At 53.5% G+C, this 12,502-nt stretch overlaps 1 protein-coding gene across 2 annotated transcripts; it reads right to left on the reverse strand.

Annotated features, from left to right (window-relative positions):
* Nucleotides 1-427: 427 nt before the first annotated feature.
* On the reverse strand, nucleotides 428-8,994 carry LOC117903747 (hormone receptor 4). 2 transcript variants are annotated; one of them, XM_034816147.1, is made up of 6 exons: nucleotides 8,598-8,994; nucleotides 3,068-6,146; nucleotides 2,842-2,990; nucleotides 945-2,387; nucleotides 741-862; nucleotides 428-653 (listed from the first exon to the last, which is right to left on the reverse strand). In XM_034816147.1, exons 1-6 carry the CDS (start codon nucleotides 8,860-8,862, stop codon nucleotides 573-575), a joined length of 5,139 nt encoding a protein of 1,712 aa, XP_034672038.1. In that variant the 5' UTR covers nucleotides 8,863-8,994; the 3' UTR covers nucleotides 428-572. The 2 variants fall into 2 exon arrangements, with proteins under 2 accessions (XP_034672038.1, XP_034672039.1); XM_034816148.1 differs by having other exon boundaries at nucleotides 741-859; nucleotides 8,598-8,993.
* Between the last annotated feature and the right edge of the window lie 3,508 nt (nucleotides 8,995-12,502).

A 12,502-nucleotide genomic window follows, 5' to 3' on the forward strand; every position in this document is an offset into this window, starting at 1 on the left:
TGTAGAATTGATGTATATTGTTGCTGTTGTTGTTGTTGTTGCTGCTGTTGTGGTTGTTGTTGTTGTTGTTGTTGCAGTTGTTGTTGCTCAAGTCTTTTGCTCTCTTCTAAACTGTTGTTGCTGCTGCTGCTGCTACTGTTGCTGTGGGAATAGTCCATGGCAGTGTCATTGGCTGTGGCCGATGATCGTGCAATCTGCTCGGCAGCCGCCGTCAGTGTGGCCAATGTGGCCGCCGCCCCACTCAGCAGCGATGTCTTCAGTATGGATGTGGACGTGGACGTTGACGTGGATGTGGATGTTGGCCTGCCCAGCAATTGTGGCTGCTGCTGCTGCTGCTCCCTGGGTAGCCCGATTTCGATTTTAATCTTGGGCAAATCCCGCAACTGAGGCTGTTGCATCGTTCGACTTCTACGCCGCACTGCCGCTGCTCCGGCTCCTGCTCCTGCTGACTGCTCCTGTTGTTGCTGCTGCTGCTGCTGCCGCTCCTGCGCCGCTTCTGGTGGTCCGGGTGAAGTCGGAGATGGTGCTGGTAGATGGTTGGTGGTTTGCAGCAGGCCGTGTTCAAGCATCTGCTACCTTATGCTCGCCGAATTGAGCACGAAGGGCACATAGAACATTTTGCTCTCGAGCAGCAGACTGGCGGCAGCCTGGATCTACACGGGGGACACACAGATTGGGGCAAATAAGAGTGAAAGTGTGAGTGGAAATGTGCAATTGCAACTCGGAGAATTGTCACGTACCTCTGGTATGTGGGAGAGCAGCTCGCTGAGTCGCGCCTGTGGGTTCTGGGGCGATGAGTTCTGTAGATAGGAGCGCAGCACCTGAATATAACGCTCCTGAATGCTCTCCAGTTCCACTTCTGCTGAGGAGGACAAAGAGGACACATAAGATGGCATGAGAACAAGCGAATATCGAGGATGTGCAATCAAGACGCGCTCACGTACCTTTGTTCAGGAGAATGTAGACCTTGAGGCAGACATATTCCTCCATCTTGAGCTTGATGCGCCGGAACATGATCGTGATTTGGGTCATCTTGTCCACCATGTGGCCCACGTCCAGCTTCAGCTGCTCCATGGCAATGGGCTGGCCCATCAGTGTGGTCAGGCAGGTTTGCAGGGTGCTCAGATGGGAGTTCACTTCGCTCACAAATTCCGGATCGTCCTTGTGCAGCGGCTGGGCGGGCGAGGACATTGACATTGAGGTCTGCGTGGGTGTCGGCGTTGACGCCGGCGACCCATGACGACTGCCATGATTGTTGGCGGATGCTCCGGTGGCCGCTGAACCCGCTCCGGATTGGCTGGAGCGCTTGCCGTGCAGCGCCTGATAGGCGGCCGTGGTGAGGATGAGGATCTCGTGCCACTTGTCGGTGAGCAGCTTGGTGTGTATCTCCACGGGTATCTCCAGATAGAACGGCAACTTCTTCGTCCACGACACCAGCTTGTGCACAATGGAGTCGCCGATGTTGCACAGCTTCTCGCTGATCTCCGACTTGTCCTCGAGGAACTCGCTAAAGTGCGGCAGCGTGGCAATGTCCTCCATGGCATCGCAGTCGATCAGCGTCTGGATCATGGCCAGCGCGTGCTCGTACGAGATTTGTCTGTCCTTCGACGAGCTCACCGCCGAGTCCAGTCGATGGCGCAGATGCACAATCTCGCTGGGATTGGTCAGGGCCGTCTTCAGTATGGTGCCGTTCATCAGATGCGGCGGCAGCGATGGCTGCGACGCTCCACCTCCACCTCCACCACCGCCCCCAGAGCTATGCTGATGATGGTTGTGGTGCTGACCCTGACCCTGTCCCTGTCCCTGTCCCTGCTGCTGCTGCCCCTGCTGCAGGGGTGAGCTGAGGGACAAATGCGGCGACGATTGCTGCTGCTGCTGCTGGGCCGGGCTGTGCATTGGCTGCGACTGCAGCAGCTCCGATTTGAGCACGGGACCCAGGAACATGGGCTTCATGTCCACACCACCGCCCATCAGCTTTGACTGTTGCTGCTGCTGTTGCTGCTGCTGCTGCTGCTGCTGCTGCTGTTGCTGCTGGTGCTGATGCTGCGCGGCTGCTGCCACAGCGGCTGCCAGTTGCTGCTGCTGCGGGGAGAGCAGATGGTGGGGCGAGAGCTGCGCCTGCAGTTGCTGCTGATGCTGGTTGTGGTGATGCTGCTGATGATGCTGCTGCTGCTGCTGGTGTTGATGCTGATGATGATGGTGGATCGGTGAGTGCATCTGCTGCTGCTGCTGCTGGTGCTGCTGCTGCTGCTGTTGCTGTTGCTGCTGGGCGGCCTGCTGCTGCTGCTGCTTCTGGTTCGTCTTCTTGTGCTTCTTGTATTTGACCTTGTACAGGTTGTAGACGGCGCCGCTGTTGCGTCCACCTGGCATGCGATCCTCACGAACGGCTAGAACAGAGTAGAGCAGGGAGAGAGGGTGGAGATTAGTAAGAGAAAGGCTAAAATACTTCTGATCTAGATCAAAGATCAAGCTGAAACACAAGTTCCGAATCGATTGACAAAAGTAATGTGTCCGTTCGCTTATGGAACATTTGTACACCAAATCAATAGCAGTTGCAATTGAGCTCGAAACTACACAAGTGGCAAAGGGAAAGATGAATGAAAATGAAAGGGACTGGGCTTGGGACTCTGGCGCACATCGGACAATGGTTTTATTGGACCTGGCATGGTAAGTAGTGCCACGATTCATCAAGGACACAGCAATGGGAGATCACCAACCAGGGCAATCTTTCAATATTCTTTTCTGAAAGTTAGTTTGATTCCTGAGCCACTCTCGGAGATCGCTGATTGGTTTGGATGTGATCGGGTGGGGACTTGATAACACTTATCATTAATTACTCACCCTGCAGCACCATGCCCTGCTCAATGCATTTCTTAAATCGACAATACTGACAACGGTTGCGCTGTGCTTTGGTTATTTCGCAGGTGCCATCCGCCACGCAGGTGTAGACGCGTCGGTTCTGCACCGTGCGCTTGAAGAAGCCCTTGCAGCTGTGGGGAGGAAAGGAAGGAGGAGGATGACGATGGTTCAGGGATTAGTTTTCTAAACAGACTGAAGGAAAACTCACCCCTCGCAGGTGATGATGCCGTAGTGCAGGCCGGTGGCCTTGTCCTCGCAGATCATGCACACCAGCGGCTGTTCATCCTCGTCCGTGGGCTCGTGGGGCGCTTCGAGGCCACCGCCTCTGCCGCCGGCACCGCCCGCACCCACTCCGCCCACGCCCGACGAGTTGGAGCTGCCCCACTGCTGCTGGGCGCTGAGATTGAGCGCCTGCAGTTGGCCGGGCGGCAGCTGCGAGTAGTCGCCCGCCCACAGCCGCTCCATATTGAGGGCGTGCGGGGTGCGGAAGGGATGGGGGCGCGCTCGCATGTCCTGGATGCGACTCTGTCCGAGGGAGAGCAGCAGCTGGGCTGCCTCCTCGTTGTTCTGCGGCCCCGCGCTCGACGACCCCGAGGGCGTCAGGGAGCCGCTGCCCGATCCACCGCCGCCGGACGAGTGGGAGGGTGTGATGGAGCCAGCGGAGGGCGAGGGCAGTGCCGACTGCAGGCAGTGCACCTGCCCGACCACGCCGCTCTGCTGCTGCTGCTGTTGCTGTTGCTGCTGCTGCTGTTGATGCTGCTGCTGTTGTTGCTGCTGTTGCTGGTGGTGGGGCGACTGCTGCTGCTGCTGCTGCTGCGGATGTGGATGCGGATGGGAGTGTGCTGCTCCTTGGCCGGAGGATGGTGGCGGCGGCTCGTAGCCCCAGACCATGGTGCGAACGCCACAGCTCTCGCCCATGATGACGGTGGGCGTGCCGCGTGGCGGCGTCTGCGATGGCGTCTGCGGGGAAAGCTGCGAGGAGGAGGACGACGACGAGGGATGCGGCGAGGGGCACTGCACCGAGCCCCCGTTGCCACCCACTCCGCCGACGCCGCCGCCGCCACCAACGGGACGCAGATTGCCGAGTGGTCCGCCAATCACCTCCGGCTTGACGCCATTGATGCGCGCATTGCTGAAGCAGACCATCCGTTGGGCGGCCACCGCCGCCGCTGCTGCTGCTCCGCCCGCGGACTGCATGAGATGCGGCAAGCCCACCGACACCTGCTGATGCACCTCGCTCTTCACCCGGAAGAGTATGGCCGCATCCCGATTCGGGTGGCGCAGGGAGAGCGACGCCGGATGCATCAATGCCAACGCCTGCGGTGGCGGTTCCCTTTGCTGCTGCTGTTGCTGGTGGTGATGTTGCTGCTGCTGTTGCTGTTGCTGCTGCTGCTGCTGCTGCTGCTGTTGGTGGTGTTGCATGTGCGGCGACTGCTGCTGATGGTGCGGCGACAGATGCCGCTGAGCGGACTGTGTGCCCGCATTTGGTTCCTTCTTCACGCGCACCAGGGAGTGCGGCGAGTGCTGCTGCTGCTGCTGTTGCTGGTGGGGCGATTGCTGCTGCTGCTGCTGCTGCTGCTGCTGGCCGAGTAGATGATGCAGGTGGAGCTGTTGCTGCTGGGTGAGATGCTGCATGGACTGACTGAGCAGATGCTGCGGACTCTGGCCCAGTTGCAGCTCCGTGGGCGGGCTGTTCTTGCGCAGGGTCAGCGGCTGTGTCAGTTGCTGGTGCAGGTGGTGCGTCTGGACGATGGCCGTGGACAGCCCGTGCCCGCTGCCGCTCAGCGGCACGTGCGAGAGCTGCTGGCCCACGCCCAGAGGCGGACTGGCCCGGCTCAAATGCTGCTGGGAGGAGCTGATTGACGATGAGGATTCCCGTTCCCGTTCCCGATCTCGATCCCTGTCTCGCTCTCTTTCTCGCTCCCGCTCCCTTTCTCTGTCTCTGTCTCGGTCCCTGTCTCGTTCCCTCTCCCTCTCCCGCTCACGCTGCGTGTTGGAGGTGGAGGAGGGCGAGCCGGGCGGCGGTGGCTCCGACTTGATGCGCGACGGAGTGACCAGCACCGTCACATGCCCGGCCGCTGCTGCCGCCGCCGCTGCTGCCGCTGCCGCTGCCGCCTTGCTCTCCTGCTCCCGCTCACGCTCCCGCTGCTGGTGGAAGGCGAGCATCTTGGTGGAGACGGTGAGCAGGCGCTCCTCCTTGACGGATCGGATCACGCTCAGATTGACCTCGCCCGGGCTCTGCTTGCTGCTGGCCGAGACCGCGGAGCAGGACGACGAGGAGGAGGTGGTGGTGGTGGCGGAGGATGAGAGGACACCGTTGGTGGGTCCGGCATGGGGCCGCTGACCCGTTGTCGTCGAGGGCTTCTCCTCCAGCGAGTCGGGTGAGGCGCGACTGCTGCCGCCGCCGTTGCTCGAACTGGATGCCCCGCCCCCATTGTTGTGCGGCGGCGTTGGCGTTGCCCGCGTCCCCCCACTCGTCGATCCACCGCTGGGCGCCGCCACTGCGGTGCCTGCCACCTCCGACGTGGGCGGACTGCTGGAGCGCGCCTGATGCTCCGTGGGCGGTGGTGACATTGCCGAGGAGGCAGCCGCCGCTGTCGTCACTGCGTTGCCGCTGCTGCTCCCGCTGCTGGAGGAGTGAATCTCTGAGTGCTCCTTTTTGATACTTGCTCCGGAGCCGGCTGCCTGGCCGGCCTTGGATGTGATGGTGATGGTGTTGCTGCCGCCGCCGCCGCCGCCGCCGCTGCTGCTGCTGGGGCAGGAGGTGGACAGCGAGGATGACGAAGAGGACGAGGAGGAGGCGCAGGATGTCGATGACAGCGATGATGTGGAGGAGGAGGCCACCGCTGATATCGATGTGGACACGGAGGGCGCTGTTGATGTTGCCGTTGCTCCGCCTCCAGATCCCGTGCCCGTGCCCGTGCCCGTTCCCGCTGATGCCACCGCCGCTGCTGCCAGGGACACAGAGACCGCCGCCACCGATGCGGCCGTGGCCGATGTGGTCAGTGGCAGTGGCAGGGGCAGGGCCATGGGCAGCGGCAGGCTCAATGGCAGCGGCAGGGGCAGCGGCAGCGGCAGTGCCAGGGGTAACACGCCGCCTGAGCCGCTGTCGCAGAGCTTCGGTGACATCGGCGCCAAAAGATCCGGCGACGAGGTCGATGTGTCCGCAATGGACTCTCCGTCACTGCTGCATCTCGAATCGATTTTCCGGCGTTTGAGTTTGAGGTCTTGAAAAAGGCTCATTTTATCGAGCTCGCTGTACGGGCCACGGCTCAGTGTCATAATTCCTGTTCGATTCGAAGGAGCAAAGGGAAGACACACAATTAGTTGCAATTAGTCTCAAAGCTGAGATCGGTCTCGGGGGTGTACTAATCATCCCAGACATACGCTTACACTAAGGCCTTAGACTTAGACTAGGATTCATTCGACTCGAGAGATTTGTATCATTACTTATCATTAGCACAAAGTTTAATTTTGTGCATTTTGTGCTTAAAATAACTAAAGATTAACGTGTGGAAAACAATTCTCCCATCTTAACTGTCTATCTGCTGCTCTCCTTTCCATTTAATTATATTTTAAGCTTCGATTTTCTCTCTTTCTTCGATTCATAAGGTTCAACTTTCAATTGATATCCGACACTAAAAACTCTCCTTCGCTACTTCGCTTAATTCGAGCAATTTTGTGACCATTGAAGATATTTTGAACGAATTATGTACGATTATTATCATAAAAGACAAAGTTGAAGTCAAGTGTTTAAATCCCAAATCAAGTTATTTCAAGGAAAGCAAACCCTTTACAAAATTATTGAATACACTTTGAAGTTCCAACTGGAACAGCTTCGAACGCATTTCATCTATGTTACACTGCTTAAATTTCTCACAAGTGATCGGCCTCCAGCAGAGACAAATCGCCAATATAATCCCAAGAAAGGTATCCCAAAATATGCCTATGGATATGCCCTTATTTATTTCAGGAACTGTAGAACCAAGTAGGGGTTGTGTGAAGTTCAGCCCTGAGGCTGGAAACTGCGAACAATTGAATGTCATTTACAGCAAAAAGCTCTTCCAAACAGTGGAATTTAATGTCATCGCATATCCATTTCTCATCTCTCATGCAGATCCCACTCATATTTACGAGTTTGCATATGCATAAGTTCGCATTTGTATTTGTGGCGGAAGTTGTTGGAATATAAACAAATAACAAAACAAATTTGCATTTACTTCCCTTCCACAGAGCGGACAGATACAAAAGAAAAACAAAAAAAAAGCGAAACAGTTGATGCTCAAGCAGGTGACGGATCAGACAAAGCAGCAGCAGAACTGGTTAGGATAAGATTCCGATTAGGTTTGATCGGCATTTGATCTGCGGATCAGTTAGCAGTTCATTGGTTCAGCTGCCAGGGAGGAACGAAATTACTTCACGGCAAGGGGCAGACCTCAAGTGCGAGTCCCAGTTGGAGCTGGAGCACTTGAGCTTTCGTTTCTGCAGCTGAAGTTCTATGCTATCTGCCTGCAGCACACTCTCTCCTCGCTGCCGACACTCTCTCCCGCCACGCTTCGGTCACGTCGGTCACTTGGTGCGTTGGCCCAGCAACGACATTTCCCTCTGTATCTCTCTCTCTCTCTCTCTCTCTCTCTCTCTGGGTCTAGGTGCGTGTGCCTGTGTGTATCTATCTAATGGCGATTTCTTCACGCACACTCAGAACTTTGGCTCCAAATGCGCCCCCAAACGCACACGATGTCGACGATCGGCGCACTCGGCCATCGATCGGCAACACACTCGGCAGAAGTTCTCTCGCTCTCGCTCTCGCTCTCGCCTTTGCTCTCTCTCTTTTACGCTCTTACGTCTGGCCGACAACGCTGACGCTGATGACTGGGGAACGACTACAATGTCGTTTGTGTGTGTATTTTTAAAATTTGACCTATTTTCATTATCAAGCGCAAGATTATTCTAAACAATAAAACCATGCGTGCCGCCTGCCCCTGCCCCTGCCACTGCCTCTCTTCTCCTCTCTTCTCTGCGTATATCTTTCGTCTGTGTTTCTGTAGAGGCGCGTGGAGCCAACACAAATTGTCCATACATTGTGTCCGTATATGGGGAGACATGCACATGGAAAACAGATATAGCTATACCCCCCCTCCTGGTGCTATCTTTTGTGTTGTGTACCTGTTCCAGCTGAAGATCAACAGAAACTGCATTCCAGTGTACAAAGATGTACATGTTGTGTGCAGTTCTGTGCTGATCTCTTGCCAGAAAAGTTATAAATATATTTGTTAGAAAGTTGAGAAGTACCCAGATCGAGTAAGCTTAAATTTGAATTGCTTAAAAATTAAATTAGCCGTTCGTTTATGGGAAGTTTGTATGGCAAATGGACCCCTCGATTGTGCACCAAAGAGAATAATAGATAAATATTTGATATATTCGATGTGCATTCAATTGAAGTAATATTTGATTGATATTTTATATATTTTAGATAGGTATTAGCAATCTGTACATAAGGAATCGGGTAAGCGGGCTTAGGTCGCAGCTGGAAACACCGAGAGTATCAGAGAGAGACTGAAAATGGGGGAGTTACGCACAAAGCTTAGCGCTTAAATTTCAATTTTTAATCATTCTTGCCCCCATTTTTAGCTCTAGAAACTCTCAGCTGTGCGTCCAGGGTGGGTTGTGTGGGTGTTGGGGCATGTCTACGGGTTAGTTTTGGTGTGCGGGAGGATATATTGTAGTCACAAAATTACCTATGGATGTCATTGTAATTTGGTTTGTTCTTGTCTTTGCCAATTTCTCGAATTTCTCAAATTTGGATAAAAACAAAAAATTCTCTTCTTTGCCGATTGGTTTGATTTTCTTGTGTTTGTTTTGCTTTTTCTTCTTGCTGTTTCTTATCTTTTTTTGCATTTGTGTGTGGCCTCTGCTTGTTGTGTGTGTGTGTTTTGGTATCTTTGTTTTTGCTTTTGCTTTTCTTGTTTTTGGTATTGTTGTGACTTCGGGTTCGGGAAGCATCTAGAGTCTAGACAGCCGCTGCCCGCTGCTCGCTGCTCGCTACCTTGGGGCAGGGCAGGGTCCAACACAAATGCATTTCCAACAGGGTGGTGGATTGGTGGATGACTTGACTGGTGGTGCGGGGTGGGGGTTTGGGTTTGGGTTGGCCAATTGTCGAATATTTTCCAATTTGTTCACATTTGTTTGCACTTTTGAATTTGTTTGAAATTTGTATTAATTTTCGTATTTGTTTTCATACTTTTTGGTTGTTTGACTAGAATTTGTTGGTAGAGGGTAAAGGGAATTAGATGGGCTGGAGGAGGCTGTGCTTAAGGGGTGTGGCTGTGGCTGTGGTTGTGGCTGTGTCTGTGGGGGCGTTGGGCGAGTGAGAGGGTGGGTGGGCGTAGGGCTAGGGGTAGTGGATGATACGAAGAAAGAATAGACAATATATGGAAAAACAATACTAACGGCAAATGGGCGGCATACGAGACTTTTTCTTATAATAATTATTGTAATTGTTGTAATGTATATTATTGTTGTTGTTGTTGTTGTTATTATTGTTATTGTTATTATTGTTGTTGCTGTTGCTGTTGCTGCTGCTATTATTGGTGTTGTTGTTGTTGCTGCTTATTGTATTATTATTGTTGTTGCTGTTGCTGTTATTATTGTGGGAATTGCACTTGTTGCACTTGCTCGGATGGCACGCATTTAGCGCCAAATTTGCTGAAGTTGTTGTTGCTGGTGTTGCTGCTGCTGATGTTGCTGTTGTTGCCACTGATGTTGCTGTTGTTGTTGTTGCTGCTAAAATATTTGTTGTTGCTGTCGTAAAATCATTATCCGGCTGCTGCTGCTCGGTCTTGACCAACGACAGCTCCGCCGGAGATGGAGAGCCCGAGCCCGAGCCCGAGCCCGAGCCAGAACGAGAACCCGAACCGGTGGCTGCAGCAGCAGCACCATCGCTGCCCTTGTCGCCGCCCTCGCCATGATGATGGTAGTGATGATGGTGGTGGTGGTAATGGTGATGATGATGATCATTCGGAAACGCTTCTTGTTCATTGCTATTTCCGCCTTGCAAACCGGAATCAACGCAGGCGGCGGCGTCTGTCAAGTCGTTGGCGCCAGCGCTGCTAACAGCGCTGTTACTGCTGTTACTGTTAATGTTGCTGTTACTGTTACTGTTGCTGTTGCTGTTGCTGCGGGCACTGTTGCTGTTGTTATTATTATTGTTGCTGCTGCTGTTGTTTAGTGTTGCATGGGGCAGTGTGCCGTTGCTGTTGCTGTTGTTGCTGCTGCTAATGGTGCACTTCTTTAGCAGCGTCTTGGTCAACGGCGTCTTGATGATAATCAGCTTGTTGTTGTCCAGCAGCACGTCCTTGACGGTGGGCTCATCGATGTCGTTGTTGTCGCTGCTTCCATCGCTGTTGTGCTCATCGCTGCTGCGGTTGTGGTTGTTGTTTACGTTGCTCTTGCTCTTGCTATTGCTGCTGTGGTTGTTGTTGCTGTTGCTGTTGCTGTGCTTGTGTCCAGCATGTCGACTGCCATTGACCACCAGGCTCCTTGGCTCCTCACGACCATTAAGCCGCACCTCGCCGCTTCCACTGCCACTCCCAGCCACGCAGAGACACGAGTCGAGGGCATCTGCAGCTGCGGCTGCGCTGACTGCCGTCCCTGCTGCTGCTGCTGCTGCTAGTGCTACTCCTGCTGGTGTCCCACAATCCTCTGTTGCAGCAGCAGCAGCAGCAACAGTTGTCGCCGGCCCAGTGGCCTGCGGCTCGAGGATCAGCGGCTGGTTGCTGGCGCTCATTTGATGCTAGATCCTAGGTGGGCAGTTTCAGATTAACCGTTGCAATTGCTCTGGCCATGCTGGCTTCCGTGCTGCTTCCAGGTGCTCATCCTACCAATGGGTGTCCGTTATTCCTATGTCCGTTATCCGATTTGCATGTAACTTGAACTATTTTTTGTTGTTGCACAGCAGCAGGAAAATGTTTATTTTCTCTCTTTGAATACTTTGGTTTTGGCAGCTCCTTCTGCCCTGTCCGTTATGCTTCGTTAGTTAATTGTTGAATCAAAAACAACACACAGATCAACAAAAACAAAAAAAAACAAATGGTTATGGGATATGGCTGCATGTGTGGGTGGGTGGGTGCATAGTTCTCAGCCCGTTTCTTCGTCTGCGTCCATTGCCAATGTAAGAAATCACTCATAAAAAAAAGAACGAATAGGTGGGTGGAAACGATATCGATAGATATGGAAACAGAACGGAATGGAATGGAACGAATGGGCGGCGGGCTTGGAACGGAGCGGATCCGCTTGAAATGGGTTTCGCACTTTCGTTTGAGACTGGGATGTGGGATATCGGATTTGTGGGATGTGTTTGCTTGGGTGTGTGTGTGGGTGTGTGTATGTGTGTGGGTGTAGGGCAGGGCTTGGGTCGGGTCGTGGGTCGTGGGTCAGACTATTGGCACATACCACTCTTGGCTCAACTCTCTTGCCTCTATATACTTTACATACGAGCAAAAACTCTCGATTTCAGTTCTCAATTTTCAATTTCAGTTTCAGTTACAAACAGTAAAAAAATAGATATCCATTTATGCATTTATGCAATAGAAACAACAAAAAAAAACGTTCTTGCACGAGGGGGGGGGGATCTCCGTTAACCGTTAATCGTTAAACTTTTCGTCGAGATCAGTTCAGTTCAGAATCGCACATGTGTTTGTCCCGTTAGCCGTTAGCCGTTAACCGTTGTAACCGGGGCAATCCGTTGAGCCGCCAAATCGAAACGAAACTAAAAACTTCAACACGGAACGTAGCCGTAAACCGTTCAAGTCCGAGCCGTAGTCGGATTGTTTGGAGTCGGTTTTGAATTTCGGAGTCGGAGTTGAAGCTCTAAGTCAAAGCTTGCAAATCTCTTCCGTGTGTTGCGACGACGAAAACAACGACAACGACGACGACGACGACGACAACGACGACAGCGACAGCCCGTTGCTGTTGCTTGGGCTGCTGTTGTTGTTGTTTTTGTTGTTAGTGTTGCTCGGTTGGGATGTTGCTCTCCGCGGCCAACGTGCGTGCATGCGAACGAAATAAAGTGAAATGAAAGGAGTAAGCGAGCGAAAGAAAGCAGCAGCCACAAAAGCGCTGCTGCCACTGCCACTGTCGCGGTCGTCGTCGTCGCCGTCGTCGCCGCTGCCAGCCAGCCAGCAGCCAGCAACCAGCAACAGCGCCAAGCTATGCCAGCGCAGGCGTAGACGTTGCCGCCACACACCACACTCACTCCCCACACTCACTCTATCACTCTATCTCTCTTGCGCGCTCTCTCTCTCGCTCTCGCTCTCTCTCTCCCTTTCTCTCTGCCCATCGCGGCACTGGCACTGGCACTGGCACTGACGGTACTCCCCAAGCTCCATCAAAACTATTTCGACCGAAGTCGCTGCCAGCGATCGGCGCGCAGCGCAGGCACAGACATTAGAAGCGGCGACAGAGTGGAGCACAGTCATAGACATAGGCCAGGGGCAGCGCAGCGCAGCTGGCGCTGAGAGCAGAGCAGAGCAGCGCATAGCAGCGACGCTGACTGCAAACGAAAATGAAAACCAATAGACAAAAAGTAAAACAAAAAAAAGCACACCGAGCAAATACAACAAAAGCAAGCGCACGTCAACACCAA

This window comes from Drosophila subobscura, chromosome A (genome assembly GCF_008121235.1).
Source record: "Drosophila subobscura isolate 14011-0131.10 chromosome A, UCBerk_Dsub_1.0, whole genome shotgun sequence".
NCBI classification, from domain to species: domain Eukaryota; kingdom Metazoa; phylum Arthropoda; class Insecta; order Diptera; family Drosophilidae; genus Drosophila; species Drosophila subobscura.